Source organism: Anopheles moucheti, chromosome 3 (assembly GCF_943734755.1).
Source record: "Anopheles moucheti chromosome 3, idAnoMoucSN_F20_07, whole genome shotgun sequence".
Lineage (NCBI taxonomy): Eukaryota > Metazoa > Arthropoda > Insecta > Diptera > Culicidae > Anopheles > Anopheles moucheti.
The window spans coordinates 61,163,535-61,185,985 of NC_069141.1; the positions used below are offsets into that span (position 1 = coordinate 61,163,535).

General features: G+C 41.5%; 4 protein-coding genes across 5 annotated transcripts; 3 read left to right on the forward strand and 1 right to left on the reverse strand.

Annotated features, from left to right (window-relative positions):
* The first annotated feature begins 910 nt into the window (after positions 1–910).
* LOC128302125 (transcriptional repressor p66 alpha) lies at positions 911–6,271 on the forward strand. Of its 2 annotated transcripts, XR_008287367.1 has the most exons (9): positions 911–1,722; positions 1,808–2,018; positions 2,199–2,300; positions 3,391–3,495; positions 3,571–3,805; positions 3,982–4,848; positions 4,920–5,033; positions 5,140–5,690; positions 5,779–6,271. XR_008287367.1 is itself a non-coding variant. In XM_053038864.1 (8 exons), the coding sequence occupies exons 1-8, from the start codon at positions 911–913 to the stop codon at positions 5,277–5,279; spliced, it is 2,586 nt and encodes an 861-aa protein (XP_052894824.1). In that variant the 3' UTR covers positions 5,280–6,271. The 2 variants fall into 2 exon arrangements, 1 of the variants encoding a protein (XP_052894824.1); XM_053038864.1 differs by having other exon boundaries at positions 5,140–6,271.
* A 4,627-nt stretch (positions 6,272–10,898) lies between these two features.
* LOC128302046 (uncharacterized) lies at positions 10,899–11,317 on the forward strand. Its single transcript, XM_053038761.1, has 2 exons — positions 10,899–11,009; positions 11,079–11,317. Exons 1-2 carry the CDS (start codon positions 10,902–10,904, stop codon positions 11,301–11,303), a joined length of 333 nt encoding a protein of 110 aa, XP_052894721.1. The 5' UTR covers positions 10,899–10,901; the 3' UTR covers positions 11,304–11,317.
* Positions 11,318–11,468: 151 nt separating this feature from the next.
* On the reverse strand, positions 11,469–12,324 carry LOC128302045 (NADH dehydrogenase [ubiquinone] 1 alpha subcomplex subunit 5). The gene is made up of 4 exons (XM_053038760.1): positions 12,264–12,324; positions 12,159–12,198; positions 11,851–12,012; positions 11,469–11,780 (listed from the first exon to the last, which is right to left on the reverse strand). The coding sequence occupies exons 2-4, from the start codon at positions 12,177–12,179 to the stop codon at positions 11,592–11,594; spliced, it is 372 nt and encodes a 123-aa protein (XP_052894720.1). The 5' UTR covers positions 12,180–12,198; positions 12,264–12,324; the 3' UTR covers positions 11,469–11,591.
* A 624-nt stretch (positions 12,325–12,948) lies between these two features.
* Positions 12,949–20,534, forward strand: LOC128301738 (F-box only protein 33). The gene is made up of 8 exons (XM_053038354.1): positions 12,949–13,692; positions 13,811–13,966; positions 14,034–14,141; positions 14,224–14,335; positions 14,415–14,807; positions 15,162–15,239; positions 15,311–15,544; positions 15,623–20,534. Exons 1-8 carry the CDS (start codon positions 13,358–13,360, stop codon positions 15,761–15,763), a joined length of 1,557 nt encoding a protein of 518 aa, XP_052894314.1. The 5' UTR covers positions 12,949–13,357; the 3' UTR covers positions 15,764–20,534.
* The last annotated feature ends 1,917 nt before the right edge of the window (positions 20,535–22,451 follow it).

The following is a 22,451-nucleotide window of genomic DNA, read 5'->3' on the forward strand; positions in this document are numbered from 1 at the left end:
TATACAGCAAAATTGGTGCGTATAGGCGAAGGGTCTCTCGTCCATCCCGCCAGTCAGCCAGCCAGCCAGCGACGGTGCGTGCAGTGCGTGCGTGTGTGTATGTGGCTGTGTGTTTACAGTTGCATATTGTATTGTTCTTTTTAGCTCATTGATAAAATCCCATCCCATTACCGTTTTACCTCATCGAGGTGGGCTGTGAATGCTTTTTCCGGTTCGGTTTTGCATTTCGTGAATCAAAAACCAGATCGCAAAACACGGAGAGAAAGCAACTGCCCCGACGGCGGATGATAATAGTGACTATGTAATTGCAGAACCCCAGCGCTCGCTTCAATCCCTTCTTTCCCTCCTTCCCTTCCATCCTTCAGCAAGGGGTCTGCCACCGTGCACACCTCCGAATTCCGCTTCATCCCGCTGCCCCACCATTCGCTGCGTGTGATTTGTTGGCAGAATTCGTGTGATATAGATAGAGGGCGCGCGCGTGAAGCGACCATGGATAATGGTAGTTCTTGGGCACACCAGCAGCTCCGTCGTGCGTTTAGTGTGGGAACAGATAGTGTTGGCGTTGGAAGCTGTTGGTGGTTTATGCTAGCGGGGTTGATTATGATGGGGGAGTGGTGCGGAAGTAATATGAACGGAAAAACAAAAGCTCAATGTGTGAATTGTTGATTTTTTGGTAACGACGAATTAAGTGCACGGTGCGACAATGTGTGGCAAGTTAACTCAGTGCAGCAGCCCCGATGTTCAGTGTGTGGATATGTGGTTGGTTTAACGGGAAATTCATGTTTTCTTTCTCTTCTTACTTTCGTTTTGCACACCAGGTGGCGAAGTACATATAACTATTGTATAAAACCCCCTTATAGTGATTAGGATTAGGAAAAGTGACAAATTTGTGCAGTTTTTTTTATAAGTGATGGAACGTATGGAGGTAGACGATTCGGCCGTGGTCGATCTGAGCCTCGGTTCTGGCCGCTCTTCGATCACGATCACACCGGCCACGGCGCGCGATCTACGTGCTCTGGCGAAAAACTCCGGGCTCACTATCACCCCCGCTCTGCCACCCGTGTCATCCCCACACGGAAGCACGAACCCCGGCAATGGTGGTGGGGGAGGAGGCAGTGCTCTTAGTCCCAATGCACCAACAGCAAGTAGCGGAGGGGGAGGAGGAGGTGGCGCTACTAGTGGTGGAGGTGGCTGTAGTGCAGGTGGAGGTGTTAGTGGTGAAAGTGGCAGCACATCTCCCATCCCCGGTCGGCGGGTCCTGCGACCCCGCACGGAAGTGAAATCGTACGCGGAAGTGCCCGATATAGTGCTGTTGCCGGCCAAAGTGAACGGTCGGTCACAGAATGGAAGTGGTGGCGGTGGCAGCGTCACCGCCGGGCTATCGGAATCCGAAGATGAGGAGATGCCACCGGTGTACCCAATCAAGGAGCTGACGGCGGCCGAAATCTGCGAACGGGAGCGTGGGCTGCGCAAACTGCGCGAGGAACTTCGCAGCGAGGAAACGAAGCTGGTGCTGCTGAAAAAGTTGAAACAATCGCAGCAGGTCATGATGAAGGAGAACCTAATCGTGACACCGAGCAACACGAACCTGTCCAACCCGCTCGCATCGATCCCGGCCGCCCTAACGAAGGGTTCGCTCAGCGTCACGCCAACCAATGCGGTGCCACTGCCAGCCCATTCGAAGTCGTCTTCCTCGGCCAAACCCATCTCCAATCCGGTGAAGTAAGTCGTCAGCAATACCTTCGTTCCTAATCGCTCCGCTTACACATTGACTCCAACGTTTGATATCTTTCGCACACATTCACAGCAATCGAGGATCACCGCTGAATATCACCCCGGTACCGAAGGTATCGCTGTCGCAAAGACCATCCCTGCCGGGTGGTGCGACACTGACGCCGAGCAGTCCCGGACAGCGGTTACCGATTGGGTTAAGCCGGGCCGCATCCAACCTCATCATCACGCCGTCGGTAACGATCACACCGACCAATGCGCCCACCGCGGCCATGAAGCAGCGCAATGTGAGTCCTTCGCGAATGTAAAGTTGATTCGGTCCAGTCGAACGGTTTCCCTTACACATCGGATTACTGGGCATGATAGTAGTGTTTATGCGCATCGGATCGTGCCTTTAAGATTGATCGGTTTTGTTTCTTTTCTTTCTCGTCCTATTTTTCCCCCTGCCATTGTTACCCATCTTCTAGAGCCAGAATCTTGGACAATTGAGTAGCTCGGTATCCATCACACCAACACCGCCAATACCGGCTCAAATAAGTTGTACGACCGTGGAACCGGTGTCGCTGAAGGTGAGTCGTCAGGTCTGTTCGTGTCGATTTGATCAATTTTATCATTACGCAGCTTCGCTACGATAAGTGTTAATTTGATAATAGCATGCTGTAAAACAAACGTCTTTTGCCGTATATTTAATTAATTTTGCACCGTCATATTGTTGATATGCTCGGAATTTTCAGTGGTTACACTGGGTTACGATCATCCGGCATATCATCAGCATTTTGCCAGGCGGCAAAAAAATGTAAGGGAAATAGATGAAGCATATTAACGTACACACGGTCTCTTATCTACTGGTATGTCAGACAGTCATGGCTTTAGGGTCACCATTGCCGTACAGGCAGTGTTTCGCTTCTCGTACCATAACATGCTACGCAATCATTCAATGAATCGTCGCAATCTTTTTGATGATCGTAGGGGAATTTCTGAGTAAAGGGAGAAGCTTATAAAATCTTCTCTATACAGCATTTACCTTATTTGTGTATCGGCTTATCATATCATATTTCAATAAATTGAACAGATGTGGCAAAGTTGTGTATCAACTACTGTAGAATTGTTTAACATCAAAAATAAAAGTGATTAAGGAAGCGCGTATCAATTGAAATGGATGTTCTAGCAGATGAAGAGTTTGCTCAAATGCTAACCTTTCGAACGCCTAATTAGACGCTTCTAAGCAATAAGAGCTGATTTAAGCGTACGTTGAGAGTTTATTGATTTAACTTAGATGCTTAACCTGAGAGTTTATGCTATCTGATTAGGTGCTATCTGATTGTATTAATGTTAATTGCACTTCATAGTTAGGGTAGTCTCTTGCCGGCATTGAATTCTATTGCTAGTAATAATGCATTATGATAAGTACCACAGTACTTCAAACGGTATGAGTATTCCATGACATAGTTTTAGTAGTTTTGTCCCATTAAATAGGTTTCATTCTTCGCTTCGAACTTCGTTATTTGTTTATTACAATGCATGCAAAAACATACTCTAGCTGATAAGCTCCCAATGAGTCATGAAACGATAAGCGGTCGTCAAAAAGAAACTAAGTTCTTTCTTTCCAATTCTTACGGTAATTCTCCTTTTTTCTTTCTTTCTTTCTACCAAATGCAGCGCGATCGTGACCAATCTTCTCGGGAGGATCCACAAAGCCAAGCGCAAAGACAAGCGTCCGCGAAATTGGCACTGCGCAAGCAGTTAGAAAAAACCTTGCTCCAGGTAGGATTCCCTCCTTCGCGCCTGTAACAAGGCTTCAGTTCAGTCATTTAGTAACATGATGCATTCTTCCGACAGATTCCACCACCGAAACCACCCCCACCGGAGATGCACTTTGTGCCGAACCCGAGCAATATCGAGTTCGTGTATCTGCTCGGGCTCGAGCACGTGGTGGACTATCTGACGAAGGACAAAAAACCGAACCCACCGCAGCAACCGTACCGGTGTGCGCAGTGCAAGATCGACTTTACGCCCGTCTGGAAATGGGAAAAACAGGGTAAAAGAGGAAATCCCACTTTTCAGAACAGTCCAGGTTTTGTGTTGTTTCCTTTTTTGTCACTTCCCAACACCCGCCAAGTTGTAGTGGGCAAGGGAATTTTGTGTACGGAAGCGTCTCGCAGCTCGTTGCGGGCGCTGCAGAACACAATCTTTACTAACCATGTTTTGTGTGTTTTTTTTTCTTTATCGGCACCTGTTTTCGGCTTGCAGTGGGCAAGAATCCTAAAGTTATTTGCGAGCAGTGCGTGACAAGCAATGTGAAGAAGGCACTGAAGGCAGAACACACAAACCGTCTCAAGACTGCCTTCGTGAAGGCATTGCAACAGGAGCAGGAAATTGAAGCCCGACTCGCTGCACAGAGCAGTCCATCGCCTGTCGAAATTCATCCCACGCCCTCGTCCACTCCCGGATTGCGTGAGCAGCGAGAGTTGCGCGAACTGGAACAAGCCCAACAGCAGGCACAAGCGCAACAGGCAGCGCTGCAGCATCTGCAGCAGCAGCAGCAACAACAGCAGGCGGCTGCAGCGGCGGCCGCAGCAGCAGCCGCTGCCGCCCAGCAGGAACGACAGGAGCGGCAACAGCGTCAAAAGGAGCAACAGGAGCAATTGCGACAGCAGCAAGCTCAACTACAGCAGCTGCAGCAACAGCAGCTCCAGCAGCAGCAACAGCAACAGCTTCAGCAGCAGCTTCAACAGCAACAGTTGCAGCAGCTGCAGGAACAGCAGCAGCAGCAGCAACAACAGAGTCGCCATCACCATCTCCATCAGCTGCACGCGGCCCATCTGCAGTCACAGGCACCATCGAAATCGAAAACTCCTACACCGACGCCACGACCCACGCCGACACCACCGAACCAGCATCAGACACCGCCTCCTGCATCCAGTTCCCGTTCCAGCAGACACAGTGCAACAGCGAACGCAACAGTCGAAGCTCAACTTACTGCACTGGCCGGGCTCGGTGGTCTGGGACAGCTCGGTGCACTCGGCAACTTTGGCAGCCTGGGTAATTTGGCCAATCTCAGCAATTCAACGGCAGCTGCTGCTGCCGTACAGGCACTACATCAGCAGCTATTCAGAGGTAAAACATTCAGCATTGACTTTTGTTGTAATGATGAAATTATCATTGGTGTTTCTCTTTTTGATAAGCAGGACTTCAACAAAATCTTCAGGCTGGTAACCTAAACATGAACAGCCTACAGGCGCAAATGATGCAATTTTCGCCACTACTATATTCCTATCAACTGGCGATGGCACAAGCAGCTGGTAAGCGTCGAATGATAGACAGTAGTAATGTATTTTGCTGCGTGCTTGAAGCGTACTACTGTGTTGAATGTTAATAAACAAACCTTTTTTCTTCCCCAAAACGCAGCATCACTATCGGCAGCCGGCAAAGGTACATCGCTCGCCGAAATGCAGCGTGCGTTGGAGTTGCAGCGCCAATATCAAGAGATGCTATCACAGTCCAATCCAGGACCGAGTAATAGTAGACAGAACAACTGGAAATCCTAAGCAAAACGCAGCAGCGCTATTGAATATATAGGAAACGGCGAAACATTGCATGATGTTTATGAATGTACTGCCACCGTCCCTTCGACACACATATATGCGCCATGCGGCTTAGGACGAGGTGTGCAAAACGAAGGAAGTGACTTAATATCGTGCTCAAACATAATACTGCGAGCGTTGCCGTAACGCCAACACGTTCATAACAAAGCCCATTTCGGTGTGCTGCATGTGGTGTGTATATTCGCTTGCCCACAAAGGTCCATTGATCGACGAGGCACCCGGATTCTAAACCCTTGTCGTCGTCGTCAAGTAAACACATAAAACACACAACACAAAAACGAAATTCCGACGAGAGAAGGCTTCACACCGCAGACTGACTCTGGCTTTAAATGCTGTTGGGCGATGATAACCGTAGTGAGTGCTGATTTAGTTGTAAGTTACACCTTTTTTGTTTTTATATGTTTTTACTTTATATCATTTACTTTTATTGACGATAATTAAGACGCGTTATAGTAACAGTAATGTAGGTAATTTGGCTAGTGTGAACAAATGCGTTTGTTCGCTTCGAAGAAGGGTTACACACCACGACCAACAGAGCGCCCTATTAATGCTCGGACACCAATGTAAGGTTCCGTCGTACAGTAGTCGACAAACGGACGACTTAACAGCAAGCCTATTAAGCTGTCAGGCTGTTGGGGTGCATCAAGTCACGTATCGCCAGCCAACGGAGAGGCTAGGCGAGAAAGGACCGGTAAGCGGTTGTAGAGCCAATTAAGGATAAAGGAGTAGCATCTGCACCGAATATTTGCGTGATAAATGTTGGATGGGGTGGGTTGTAAAGCTAAGCATGTGAGTTCATCTTTTTAACATCCCGTTTGTGGATGAACGGACATAATGCGTGTTCCGTTCCCAAATTGCCGCCCCCCTTAGTTTTGGGTGGTTACGTTGTGTGGACACACTTTTTGCCTTTTGATAATTATATAAATTAAACAATATATTTGTTTTTTTTTCTTTCACCGTGTTTAATGTTTTAGTCTATATTATAATACAAATATTTGTTCACCACACACACACACACGCATACTAGTACTACTGCTATTAGGATGATAATTAGGCACCATTTTTGCAATGGCTTTCTCTTACACTTTAGGGTAAATTTTGTTTTGTGTTCGTGCAAAACAAAATGAAATGAAAAAGGAATTGGAACTCATTCATACCGAAAAGTTTGAGTGTGTGTGAAATATTGCGTAATTGCTAACGGAAGAGGAGATTATTTTTTGTATCCAGTTTGTGCAGTTGCTATAAAAAAGATTAATTATCCTTTCCATCTACAACACTTTCACTCTAGTCTGTGCTTCCTAATTGATTCTATTAGCAACAGCAATGATGATATGTGCCATTTGCTTGCAAATGGACGTTTTGTTTTTTTGAAGGTCAGAATGTTCTAAAATTTGATTGTTTATTCTATTCAATGAGTCAGAACGATTCAAACATGTTGATTTATCCTCGATCCAACTGTGCTTGAATTGTAATTTTGAAATTTGATGCAATTGACCGTTGTACAAATCATTGCAAGATTTTTATCTTTAGATTTGTTTTATAGGGGTTTATCTGTCTGCATTAACGCCGTGTCAGAATTGTTCAAAGCGATTTCCATTGAACATCAGTCGGATTCGGTAAATAGAACATCCCGGATAAATTCGGCTAAACGTGTCGAAATGTCATCTTATTGCTTCTACTATAAGCATCTTCAAAGGACTCATGCCTCCCGAATAAAATGTTACGAGACTAATGGCCTGTGTTGATCTCTCAAGATAGTAATATCATTGATCAGTTAATAAAGTTCCTCACTGTAGCGGGATATACAATCCTCTTGCGATTGAAAAAGACTTGTCAAATTTAAGCAAGGTTCTGCGCACTCTTGCTCAATATTCCATATCACTTTTACTGTCAGGGTTATATTTTCATTTAAGATAGGAATGATCGTGCCTTTGGCGTACGATTATCCCTACGTAAGTTGGTGGTTTTGATATTGTTTTGATCTTTGCCTCCAACACGTCTGAAGATTTTTAGAGATCTTATAGGCGGTATCATTGTATGATCATTGAAATGTGTATAATTGAAGGTAATCTTTAATAACAGTAAAAGGCATCGAAAATTTTCCATCAATTTTCAGTTACCTTGAAACGTTGGTCATATTGCTTCCAACTAGCTTTAATATTTAGCTATGTGTATTTCAAGTCGCCTATCAAATCAAAATGCTTACTTATAGTGGTCTGACATTTTCGAGCCAACAAATGCGGGAGAAGTCTGTTGAAGTATGTTGTGAAAGTGATAAATTGACGTTTAATGCTATCCCTATAATTAACACAATGACTATCCATCTATGAGAAAGATATGTCCTTTGGAACACATATACCATTAAAGTTTGTTTTTGATTAAAAGAATTAAAAAAATGAACTTGCTACGAGAAGCCAGAATAATGTAATGCTATACCAGATCATTCATGATTCAACAGTACTTTGGTTTATGGTTGATTCTCATTTCCTTAAAGGTTGTGTTTGGAAGAGAGCAAAAGAATGGATCATGATATGATAGAAGACGTACCTAAGTAAATTATGTTTACTGGTCATCAATACGGAACGTATTTCTAACTACATTTTATAGCAGCATCATCATCCATGATGAACTTGAACTTCTATACCTTTGAACAGCAATGAGCTGTTAGAAAAGCAAGAGAATTTTAATTTTTGTGATCTCCCTCGGCCGTGATTCGCGTAACTTAATGGCTGATTGCATGCTTAACCTGGCGCTCTGCAGTCATTGAACATTGAGGAAAAACAGTCAAATTGTGTGGAATATGATTGCCATGAAGAAACATTTCCCTTACAATTTGATAGTTTTTGGTCAATGTTCTATGGTTGTAGGCTACCGTGTATGTGCGGTATACACACAACGTGTGCGCGTACATGGTACGTTGGTTTAGTTAAAATTCGCCTTTGAGATGTGCGTAGCTTGTTTTTGTTAACTGAATTCAACAAAACCAGCTTTAGTTTTTCTCTGTTTTCAATTAGCGATTTTAGTCAGCTGTTGTCTTTTGCGGGAATCATTTCCTATTTTTCTTCACGCAAATATGCTGACAGTCTATATCATGGACGTGGGTTTACGTACACTTACTACCAAATATAAAATAATTCAACTTATAAGCTATCATAAACGAGTAATAAAACCATACAACAACGGATCAAACCCTCTGCAGCTGATGTAACGAGCTGCTTGAAAGCGGAACAAATAAAAATCCACAGCCCTTCGCCGTGTACGTAATCGTTTCTCTACATTGCAAAATTTGTGATAAACTATTCCCGTCCTGCCCTGGACGCAGGACCCTTTGTTTGCTCAATTAAACGGAGAAACAGAGACGGCTACACGATCGATCGGATTAACTGGTAGCAATGGAAAGCTTAGTAAAAGCTTTGTGGTGGTTTTTATTTTCGAATGTATGCAACGATCTGGGATTTTCAGTTAACGAAAAACAAAACGACTACACTTGGCACGTGATTGGCACGCCGTGAGTGGGCGAAGCAAATGCAAACATTAGCTTCCAATATTGGTTAATGATGTTACTGAACCACACTCATTGACGGGCATGCTTCATGTGTTATACACAGGATTATGGAATCCTTATTATAATTTTATTTAGCTTAAGTTTAGTATTTGTGTACAAATACGATCTACTGTTTCGTTTTCTTGTTCAAATTATATGTTACACAAACAAAAACTATCACAGTTTTTTAATAGATTCCACCACTGGTTAGATGTTTTGTTAATTCTCCTTTTATCTATCCCTCATCCTTGATGGATGCCACAGTACAGTTACATTACGATAAACACAGAAAAAAAAACAAACCAAGAAAGGATACATTTACTAGGTCAACGAATGGTAGCGACCAACAGAGCGAATGCAGCTTTGTCTCCAAAAACTTTCTAAATCGACTTTTGGCGAATAAGGTGCGTCGATAGGTTTGCGATCAGAAAGAGGAGCAAAAAACAAACAAACAAAAAATTAAGCTAGGTTAAAGTTCAGAAAGTGAAAGTGCGTGTATTGTAAAGGGAAAGGAAAAAAAGTATAACAAAAATTAAGACATATTTTAGGCGAATAACAATAAAACAAATGAATAATATTGACTAGTGTGGCAACAGTTTGATGCACCAGTAACTGTAAGGCTAGAGGGAAATGATGAAACAACAGACGGGAAAGAGTGCTAAAGTAGGGAAAAACAGCGATATCGATACAAGCGAAAGAGATAGAGCAGAATAAAAAATCTACAAAGAAATTCTAAGTAATATTTTTTAAGTCTAGGCTAAAAACGAATTTGGTCGTAAGGTTTAAAAAAAGGAGAAAAATTAGCTCGTGAAGTGTTTTCTTTTTATTTGCTTGAGAACCAGACCCTACTCTAGCCAACTCGCGAACGATCAACGCACACACATCGTCGGAACAAAAGAACAATGCTGTGTGTGTAGTTCGTAACGAGAGCAAAAGGAAATAATAGAGTAAATCAAAAGCAAAGTCAAGAATGGAACATACTGACAAACCACAGCACATGATAACAAAATCAACAAAACAACTCCCCGGAACAGTAAATATGGTATTTGTGTCACTTGATATAAGAAAACAAGCATTGAAAATAACCCGATTAGTTAATATTAGTTGCGGTGAACTTGGTATTACTAAAAATGGTAAACTTGTAAACACAAACGTTCGGGCAGCAATTGGTATAATTTATTTACGAAAACAATTTTGAAGAAATATTGTAAATTTGGTTGTCATTTTCCTATATGATCCGTTCGACCGATCGTTTCTTTCCCCTATGTCGGTTTTAATTAACTCAAAATTTTATCAAAAATGCAGTACAAATTGGTTTTTTGATCTAAAATTCCTTTGTTTAGCGTTATTATCTTTGCCTAAAGCATACACATTCTTTTGTTACGTTGTTATTTTAGTTAAACATTAAAACAAGTCGTATCATATTACAAGACACGATCCCAAAACTAAACACACATTAACACGTGTGTGTTAACCGTCAAAAGTAAGAGACAAACCATGTGCAGGCAGGAGTAAATGTTACAAGAAATAAACCGACACGACTTTACTTCAATTTTGCTATATATTATCAGTAACGATAATAAATATAAAGAACAGTAAAAAGAAAACACGAAAACAATAAAAGCAATTTTACTTCAGCTACCGGTAAATGAGAATGTTGAGAAAGAAAGCGTAATAGCAAACTGTATGATCTCGTGCTTGCGGGTTCAGTGGGACCAGCTGCGCGTTATTTATTATGAACCACTTCCCAATAAGTTTACGCCACGAATTAAGTTATTCAAATATTATTTCTAAAGAACTGATAGACCATGCGAATCCCATAGCTGTAAGTTCAGTTAGGCATCTTCCTCGTTGCCACTTCGTACGGGTGATCGTGATTCGTTATCAGTAAAAGGAATGTATAACAAACATTCCCATACGCATCAGCATCAGTCGTACAAGATCGATCGTTTCGCATCGAACAGAAATCATCAATCAATTGTGCTTCCAACAGGAAAACAGCGGAACAGCTACTTTTCGTGATGAATTTTAACTTAAGTTTACTGCTGCTGTATGCTTTGCTGGTGATTTTGGCACCCTTTTACAGTTACGCCAAACCGCTGCGTGATGATGATAGGCCAGTGCTGGCGGTAAGTTTGATGGTTTTTGTGGGTCGTGTCCTTGATATGTGATTCAAATGAAAGCATTTCATCGAACAGGAGCGCCATCGTTACAAACGACAATTTTCGCTGAACTTTGGTGCTACACACGAGGACGGATACGGTACGGACGTGAATGCGGAAGCGATCGCTAGCCTATGGAAAAGCCAGAGTGGCAACACTAAGCTGGATGGATCGGCAAGCTACACCCAGCATTTCGGTGGTCTATCAGGCGATGGTAAAGCGCGCATTAGTGGACTGTTGACTTTCACACACGGTTACTGAAACTGTCCTTTCGTCATGGTGGGGCAACAGGGCGTGATTACAGGTTGAAGCTGAAGGTAGTGTTCACTCGCTAGCTGCCTGATGCAGTCGAATTGGATTGCAGTTAATGGTAGACCGCGTACCATCATCGCCTGGAAGATTAAAGTGCAACATTTCACACACTGTTCATTGGTCGCACGTGTTGATTTTATTGTTCACATTAAATGCGACCGGTTACATTGCCTACAAGTGCTTCTCTGTGGATTTGGGTGGGGAAAACGAAGGACATTTTTACGATAACAATGATGTTTACTTCAACTCGGGCAGATTTGCTGGAGGCCAGGCCCACTGGGTGGCTGGCGCCTGCTTGACCAACGGTTCCCATGGTTTCCATCCCAGCATCTTACGCGCGAGTATTAGTTCGTTTTCTGCCTGTAGGATCAACTCTTCCACCTGGCCGCAGTTGATCTTTTGCTCAATTTCAAGAACGTTTGGAGTCTGAAAAGATAGTAAAACATGTAGATCATGAAGAAGCTCCACAATACAATCTGAACATCATAAGGCATACCGTTGCTACTATCTTGGCACGTTCCGATACGATCTGTTCGGTGTATCGTCGATAGCCAGCATCCTGAGGCATCTTGGAGACAGCACGCAGTATCTTATTGTACAATGCCGTCAACGTGTGGTGCGGATTCTTGGCAACGTGCATGCCAGTCAAACCGGTAGCCTGCAACGATGGAAAGTTTGTGAGAATCAATGAAGATGCTCTTCGCCCTGCCGGCTATTTGTGACATAATCAGTAGGTCCTTTTCGGAGCGATGCAATGCACGATGGATTGATGGACATGGGGCCACCTCAATCTCCTATACAAACCTTTTTAATAACGCCTGCCATAGCAGAAATGTGTTTACGGCTAAAACAGATTAACAAATGTTATAAGCGTAGAGTAGAGTGGTTTATGAAGACAGAAATACACACCAATTCTACCGAGATGCTTGGAAAATAATATTTTCTTTTCCTACACACCACAAACGTCACATTTGACAAAGAACGACTGTAGAAGCGATTACACGAATCAAACGTTTGGCACGGTTAGACATTGGGAGATGAGCAGCAATTTGTAACTTTGTAATTAGCTTCTAGCCATTTAATTTGAATAAAAAATTCACGTGTGATTGCAATGAAAAAGTCGTTTGGAAGGTAAAGGTAATCAAACAACAGCCAATGCCTAATTAAATGCCTCGCTTATTTAAATCCCTTTACCCTAGTTGGGTATGGTTCTTCGTTAAGTTTAAGATATTTTTGACGTTTTCGTTGCAGATGATGTATTTTGCTAAAAGATAAATAATAACATCAGAACTTTGTTTAGAACGAACCATTCCTCTAGAAAGCTTGCTTCGGAATATTTCTGGTGCAAAAAATATACACATAATCTTAAGCAAACCCCGGAAATCATTACGTTCAATTTCTCCTTCACCTCGGTTCCGCGCACCAAACAGTGGTGGTGCAAAGAAGATTACAAGGGAGACGCAGAAGAAAAACAACAACAAAGATTGCTGTGTTTTATGTGGGGTTGGTGGGGTTGGTTGTAATAAAAAACAACCAATGTACACCCACAAATGGAATCGTAACACTGCTGCGCGTTGAATTCGCTTCCCTTGCATTACGGAAGCGGGTGAAAACGGTGAAGAAAGCAAACGAAGCAAAGTGCACGGTATCGAATACAGCAGGCAGCAGCAGCTCATCATCAAAACACATAAATAAAACAGGAGGGGGAGGCGAAAAAAACGAATAAACACCAAACACCATAGTGATTCTCTGCCCGTGCACGTACGGACCGAAGTAAATCGACAATTGGTCGCTATTGCTCCAAATGCTGCAAACGTACGGTTGGTGTGATGAAATTGTAGAAAGAGCTACCAATATTGTGCTGCCAGTTCTGTCGATCAGGAGCGACCAGCACCCCTGCGAATCAAACCGTCCTGCAGCTGTGCATCTGTTTGTGGTAGTGTTGGTGGTGGTGCATCGGGAAAATTGCGTCGTATTACGTGCACTGCTGGTGGAAGCGTTTGATGGGCTTGTGGCACCGAAGGGAGCGAGGAAGTACGCCACCGGAAGCGAAAAAGCTCGGTGCTCTCACAACAAAGGGCGAACGTCATCATCGATCCGCGGACAGCGGTGCGAACAGCCGTGAGGTGAAAGTGGTGACCGAATCGCGTTCCAATCAAGGGCATTGGCGACGTGCTGCTGTTGCTGCTGCTGTGTGCGATACCAGCGTGATGAGCCCAAACTGGGGCCAGCTGCCAGCCCTTGCAATAACGAACGTTTTCCAGCACTTGGACCATCCGGATCGGTTGAACGCGTCCACGGTATGCTGGCACTGGCGGTCGGTGATTTTTCAACCAAGGTACATGTCGAGCAAGTCATTCAACTTTCTCCTATCAACTGCGAATTTATTTTTTTTCTTGTGGCTGGCAATTTTTTCATTTCAAACTCGGTAATGTTTTTTTTTTATTTCACCTTAGATTCTTTAAACGCATCCAGTTCGATGTTGCCCGTGAGCAGAACAAAAAGAATAGCTTCTTTTTGCAAAAGCTGGCTCATATCGTAAGCGAAGTGAAGATTACATTCGATTCCTGCAATCTATACGACGTTGAGTTGACAACGGAAATTCTCTACAAGTAAGCCTTGAGTTTCCTGTTTACAAATCGAATTCTGCTTCTAATTCTCATTGTTGTTTCGTTCCAGACTTGGCAAAAGTGCCCGTTTGCTCAACCTCTCCATATTACCGAAATTCGCAACCCTCGTTACACCGGGTCGTTTCTATTCCGAGGAGGAATGGAACTATATTCTCAAGTGGGTGTGCCTCCATTGCGGGTTTGTACGATAAACGATTTCCTTTAACGAATGTTTTCTTTTTATCACGCATATACCACAGACTCTTTGTTCAGCCACTGAGAGCACTGCTTAACCGCAAGAATCCTCCACTCCGTGCATTGGATTTGGGTTGTTCCGAAATTCTTGCGCTTCATGCATCGGACTTTCTGAATGTGAGTAAAACTGGGTGCTTAAATGTTTCTCTGAAGCAGCCAGAATATGTATTAACCTGTGTAATCGTTCACTTTCCAGTGCACTTCGAAACCGCAGTATCTGGAACGGCTTGCGTTCGCTACCGTCAAGCAGGATCCCGGCCACTATCCGCTTGGTTTGATAGAACCACCGCTGTTTGAGAAGTGTACGTCGTTGCGTGTGCTCACGCTCGACTATGACAGTTTGTGTGATGAGTTGCTGCAAACGCTGCAACTGCTACCGTTGCGACAGCTTATCGTACACGTGCACGGTATCGATGAGGACCATTTTGGGCTGTCCGAGGACGCGTGGGCAAACTTTCGCAGCAAGAATCCTGACACCGAGCTGCATCTAACGTTGGTGTGTGCGTACGAGGCGGTGGATATACTGCACACCCACATTCTCCGCCCATCGATGCCGCTAACTCATCTGAAGGTGTTGTTCTGCGAGAAGGTATGATACGCTTTATAATGTTATTAGACGTTGAATTTGCTTTGTGGAAGAGTCATGAGTCCATTGCAACTTATCCGAACTCAATGCCCAAAAATTTCATATGTCCGTTGTAACAATTTTTTTTTCTTTAAAAAATGAATCTTAATATCTAATCCACAATTGGCTCCATCACATGTAAAGCATCTGTTTCTCTGTATAACCATTTCTACTATTCGTCTAATTTAACAAAATTTGAAGTACATAATGAATTATTTTATTTAAGGAGTATTTGGAAACGCCACACAGTTAGTAACGACACTTACATGCAACTATTAAAATCATGTGTGCAACGTGTTCCTCTAATGATCATTTCAGATTAATTGTGAAGCGTTGGAATATCTTTCGCGCCATTACAAGGACACCCTTCGTAGCTTGATCTGGGTCGATTCTATGGTAAGATTGTACACATTTTCACTGGGTTACATACGGCTTTGTGTTACGTTATCTAACTTACTTACTTTCAGCGCATCGAGGAATATCGCAATATCATGGAATTAGTGATGCGCACAGAACAAGACCCACTCGTTATGATGGCATGGCGGTGCAAGAAGCTGCAAGAACTCATCGTCCACGGTTACGTACTTGATCCGCACAATCTTGTCGGTGTGGCACGCTTGCGCGGCCGCGATCTCAACGTACTGGAAGTATCCGGTATCCATCTGTCCATCCCATCCGTAATGGTGACACCATTTGTAGAGGTATGCCTTTAGGGTTACTAACCCGGTCTCCAGTCGGAAATTAGGTAATCAGGTAACTGTTTTCATTCTCTTTCGTAGGAAATTAGTGCCCAACTTGGCAAAAAATGGTGTCCTTTGGATGCAAAAACGCTTCCACCTGCACTCCGATTTTATCCCGTTTCGGATGAGGTACGTGATCAGTGCATCCTTAAGTATATTCGCAAGGATGTAATGGAGTAAGTGGACCCAGTGCCGGACTGTTCGGCGTAAACATCGCTGTGTGTAGTGTATTTGTTTACATTCTACTATATTTTTGATTGTGACGAAGATCGTTCAAATTTAATGAGGTTATAATGAGAATTCTGAAGCACACACATGCACTTATAAAAGCGTGTAACGTTTGCACGTTCATAAGCAAAAGTTTGTCAAGTAAGACATGAACAAATCGTGCAGAAAACGTAATTTAATAATACACTTCTCGCTCCCATACAATATTCGAACAATACGATGTGCCACCACCGCAAAATGGAATCATTTTTGTTCCAATAGTCAATTGCGTTCGTTTGTTTGTGACTTAGGTACATACAAGATTGCCGTATGGAAAGGCAGAAAAAGTAGCAAGTACTAGTGTTCGAAGATCGAAGTGCTATCGCAAATCACAAACGTGAACAAAAGGGCGTGTAGAAGGAAAAGAGATGAAAATATTACAACAACACAAACCACCTGCAGAAGCGGTACGGGTTGAATGAAGAACAAGTGAACCAACGCGCTACAGCTGTAATACCAGCATGGAAGACTGAGAGCTTTAAAAACCACCTAGAGAAGTTGTACGATCGAGTAGTATTCACACCATCGCAAAGCGCATAGCGCGAAGGAAAAGGTTTAGCAATTAATCAACAAGCAAATCCATTAATGCAAACTACTGTGGTGTTAGCAAGAGAAGATTAATATCGGTTTTGGGGTCATATATTTTTGTTTTAACTTTGTTCCCTAAAATGAACTTTTTTCGTTTCGTCCCTACACGGTAATGCGTACGAATCATCTGTAAGCAGAAGAAAGGGAAATTTACACATAGAAATAGTAAAGGGGTTTATTTATACACACGAATATATTTTAGTAAATCAACTAGAGCTAAGGAAAACATACGGGAAAAGTCCACTTTGTGGAGATTAAGGACAGTGAGCACTCATTTACGATCACGATTCTGACGTGCACATATCCACGAAAAGTCAAATAGCAGACTTGATAAGCAATCCAGATCTCTCGGTACATAACATTCAAAGACGACCCTGTGAAAGTGCGTCCCAAGTAGGTCAGCGAAACGCCCATTGGACGGACATTGTTCCCTGACGTTGAGAGTTTATTCGAAATCGAGGCAAACGTTGAGAAGAAAACCGAAAAGATTTAACCAGTTCGACTGCAATCTTGCCATTTTATTTTGGGGGGAGGTGTCGAAAACCCGCAAACATACCAACAACGCATAACAAGGAACGAACAACACAAACCGCAACCAATCTGTGATGATAATTACCACTCTTGTGTTACTTAGAAAAAGGAAACGAAAAGCAGCCGCAAGCAACGGTGCGTGCTCGGAACAAAAAGGGGATGCACTAAATTACACCAAAATCGTTTCAGCGTATTTATGCACAGTTTGGTGCGTATTTCGTCTAGTGTGCTAATGTGTACACCGCACTTACAACGGAAATGCAGCGGATTTATGTTGCGCAAAAAAGTACCTTATTTATTGTAGCATATATTATTTGTTGTTAGATTGTTTTTGTTGTGTAGAGATGCGTACCTCCAAACCCGGAAAGCATCAAGTTCACGTCTTGTGCATACGCAGACCACATTTGTCTGCGGCTCTTTTATGTAGCAGAAACTTGTCGGAAAAAAATCCGCGTTGGCGACAAAGAATCTCGAGCAATAAGTTAATGAGACAAAACCATGGTATCTCTAGCTTAACGGGCCTTGTAAAGCAAACCCGCATATATAAACCCTGTCTTAAACGGAGGAACCATGCTCAGTTAAAGGCATTTGTAAAGGGAGGACAGTAAAAAAGCCGTTTTCTTTTGACATTTTCAGTCATACGAACGACACTTCACCGCAAAAAGCCGCCTCAATTGTTTATAATGCGCGATACTTATATTTGTTACGTACCATTTGCGTTGCGTTGCCTAAATTGTAGTCAAAATTAATTAATCAGCTAGACATGATCAAACCTCGACTAAAAACACAGCTTTTGAAGTAATCAGTGCAAATGGCGATTAGGAAAGGAAATGAAATAACTAAATTCTTCAACTGAAGCATACGTGTACAGATGATAAAGATAAACTAATCAATCAGAAACAACAAACCAATCAACCAGTAAAACGGATAATGGTTTTACGTGAGATGTTACACAGATAGTACTATCGAAAGAGGTCAAATTCCCAATGGCAGGAAAGCAAAAGCACGCAAAGGAAAACCTTTCTGACACTGCATACAACAATAATAATACAACTTAAACTGAATGGAACTTAAACACCTCACAATGTATATGATGGTCTGTAACATGCAACGGAAGGGAAGTTAGTATCTTACAAGGCTAGCTGGCTGGCATACAAGAAAAACAAAACATATTTAACAAGCAAACATCATTGCAAACAATCTCAACCGACTGGTAGAAGAATACAAACCAAAATCCAAATTAATTAGCTAAAGCAAAAAGGAAACAACATAAACCGTCCTTTACAAACAAACAAACAAATTAAAAGAGGAAAATGATCGAGTAGACAACAAGACTAGCAAGAATAATGTGCAAAGTTGAAACGTGACGTTAACAAATTGCTATAAAACAAAAACATTACGCGAGAATTGAGAAGGTATGATTAATATCGACATGGTGATCGAAGTGCAGGCTTAATTTAAAGACAAACAGATCATGGTCATGCACAACTGCTGTAATACAAGAAGATGATTGTTTGCAACAACAACAAAAAAGTAACTCAAAATAGATCATTTTATAGAAGAAGCAAAAGACAAAGGAGAAGAAGGGAACAAAACACTGTCTGTTAAAACAAAGTGTGCCTAAAATTCGAAGCAAACGATAAGTATAGTGCATGTAATAAAAACGGCGAGCTGCCACTGAAAAGAGAGAGAGAGAGAGATAGAGAGAGAGAGAGTGAAAGAGAGAGAGAGAGAGAGAGAGAGAGAGAGAGAGAGAGTAATAAGCATAAAGGAGATGTGTTGATCAGGTCGTGGTTGTTCCGCAGGATCAGAACAACCTAGTTGGAACAGGCACAGGAACAAATTCCGAGAGATCTAAAAGCAGAAGGTAGCCAGGTTAGGAAGCTCTACAAAATACAAGAGTAACTACGTTCACTATAATAGTTGAACAGTTTATGTTTTTTTGTTGAGGAACAACAGTACCAATCAAGATAAAACAACCAAGGCGTGTGTAACGAAAGATGTAGCAAAGTGAAGCAAACAACAGCACATACAAAAGCAACAAACAACTCCTTTATATGAAAACAAAAAAGAAACCTACATCTGTGATACTATCAAGGCGGAAGAGAAAGACCGAAAACGATTAAAAAAAAAAAACAAATCGAGCACACAATATAGCAGAAATAAAAAAAACTTTTGTGCGAATAAAAAGGAATTAAAAGAAAACGTAAAGAAAGATACAAATTATTTCAGTGCAATCAAAAGAGACGAAACGTTCTCAATAATAAGCAAGTGCCAGCAGAAAAACATGCGATGGTCGAGTGTACTATGAGGCAGAAGGAATTAAACAGCAAAACTCAGCTGCAGTGTCATTAAGAAAATGAAAATAATGCTTGGCCGCGTAAAAGAAATAACCATAAAACCTCAAATGAAACGAACATCCATCACTCTCGTGAGGTGAACGTTAGGGAACTGAGGAACGACGCAAGTAACCCGAAGTCCGAAATATGCAACCCAAATAGTAATATATCTGTCGGGATACGTTTTACAGCTAACATGCTCAAATTGGTATAAAAACCACCTGAGAAGATGGTCGTTAAATTTTCTTTACTACACGAAAACTTTCTTTCCTTTCGGAAGAACTATGGAACAGATTAAAAAATAGATTTATTTTATGACAAAACATATAGCTAAATTATACATATTGTGCCACCGAGAGAATGGACAGTCTTGAACAAGGACAGAGCAGTTTTGAGTTATAATTTAATTTGCCTTGCAAGCGATTCGTTACTTCACAAAGAACAGAAAGTGCTGTAATATATTTAAAACAAACGATTTAAAAATCGAGATAGAAAAACATAAGACAACAAACAACTTCCGTAAGTGTGAAAGAGAAGAAGAAACAATAGTAATAAAAACACCAAACACAAAAATTACAGCAAAATATTACAAAACAACAACAACTAGTGAGATTAGCAAACGAAAACAATTCAATACGAAGTAGTGAAAAGCGCGAAAAGGTGTTCCCGCGTGTTCCATAAACGTATCATCGTAACATCGAACACATGAAGACAATTGATGAGGTAGTGTAGGTACAACTTGATGAAAACGCAAACAAATATCAAACGAAATGAAGCGAACATGCTTAAGATATAGAACTTACAGTGGATTAGGTAAATTGTCACCAATTTTAATAACAGATGCAAAACAGGTGCAAATCGTTTTTATTCCATATATGAAGGGATGAGTTACAAAAAGGATTGATTTAATATCGTGTAGAAGGGTTGTAAAGTTGATGAAGCATGACATAACTATACGGTCCAGGATAAAACCTTGACTGGATCCGTGCTCAATACTACGTAAAATCGACGATAGCTAATGATGGATTAAAGATCACTATAAAAAGCCGACCAAGAAGAATGGAGAGTGTATAATAAGATCTGACAATGTGTGAATGAAACAACTATTAAGTAAACTGAACAACACAAAACTCGATAACATGAGATGATTCCATATCCAGCACGATGCAATAAAAGCAGATTTTAAGCTTCAGCGAATAGCTGCCAACGTGAGTCACAAGAATCAAGCTTCCTACTTCCAAAGGCACACGACAAAACAGGCTTGACAATAACAACTTCTCGAAGCACCTAAAAGAATCACGTGATCCATCATAATGTTCAATTGCAAAGGAAAACTGTGCCAGAGAAACATACATTCCACAGCAGCAAAGGATAACAAATTGCGAGTGCTTGTTGAAAAACAGAGTATTTTATGTGTTATAAAAGAAACTAAAAGAAAACAAGAAGCAAACAACTTCATTTGATCATTTTGATCACGTAAAACCAAAAGGGAAAGTATAAAAATATAAGCAGATGGATTCTATGTTTTGAAAGCGTCTCTCGGTAGGGAAAAATAGAATGAGAGAGCGAGAAAAGGGAGAAAGGAAGAGAGAGAGAGAGAGAGGAAAATATATGTAAAACACACGCACTGCGATAAAACAACAGCCAAAGTATTAAAACTCCAGCACACGAGAATCCCCTTCGAAACAAGCTTATATAAACAAAAACACTCCTAGGTGGAAAGCTCTGATGCAAAAGTGAATTATAGCACAGGAAAGATGATAAAGAAGAAGAGAAGAAAAGGGTGAATAAAATGTGAAACAAGAAGGAAAACAAACATTCACAAAAAGCGTGCTCGAAAAATAGGCGCAACAACAAAAACGTACCCTTTTTAAGACGAAAACTGTACCACAGTAGAAAGAACAGCGAAAGTGTGGAAAGTGCAAAAAAAAAAGAACAAACAAAGCAAAATAACAAACAAAAGAAAAACATTAAACAATTGAAAAGCGTGACAACAACACCATCTGTGATAAAAAGGTAACATACAAGAAAAGCAAAACGCCTACGTTAAACAAAAGCAAAGATACAAACAAACGTAACGAGTCACATCAAAATGAAACTAAATCTTTATGCTAAATGACTCCGCAGTGCAACTTTACCCAGGCTAACTCAAGCCGGTTCGAACTAATCAATAATGGTGGTTAACAGCAAAACATGAAACAAAACAAAGCTCAACATAAATCATTGTGTGTGTGTGCGTAGGTGAAGGATTCATGAAGTGAAAAAGATGAAAAGAATAACTGATTAATATTATCACACTTCTGGTATAGAATAGTAGGATTTTTCGTGCTTCTCGGTGATCCTTTTTTTGAGTGCAGTGAGAACTTTCAGCGAATGTTTCAGTGATGAAAAGTTGGTGGTGGATCCGATCCATTTCAAGCTTAAAAATGTGATCCGATCTAATAGTTTGAGATTAAATGTTGCGCTTCGGGATCATCTTACAAATAACAGAGATCTGTAGATGTGAAACGATCCAGATTTCTTACAGCTAGATAGGTTCCGAACCTAAATGCTGGAGCATTTCCCATCACTAGAATCCGTGCATGTCGCTACAGTTTCTGTTCAATTGATAAAATTACTTCCTTTCTTGCCAAACAATTGATACATTTTAACATATTTTTAGTTATTGAATTTCATGTCCTCGTCTAGAAATTGGTTATATTAAAAAAAAAAGTGAGCATTGATGCCTACCATCTCTGTACCAAACACTTTCCGTTCAAATAGGAGTTTCCATTTCTTTTCAATTCTTTTTTGTTTGTTTGTTTGTTCTACTAATTTTATCTAAAGAACATTACAAGTAGTAATACGCTGAAAATCAAACATTACACAAATGGGTGTGATGAAGAGAAAACGAAACAAACGCGAAAAGCAACAAGTTAATTGTACCAAATAACCGAAAAATACGACAACAAAAAGCAGAAAAATCGTTAAAAGGCGAAATATTGGTAGCAGTACCATAACTGGACAGCTGTTCCAGTGTGCAATGGCACAACAGGTGTTGGTTCGACCACAGCAAGCGCTAGAAATGATTGCTTTGTTGGTGTGTCTAGTGTGCTAAGATGGTAAAAATGAATTTTCAAACCTTATTATTCACCAACACAGCA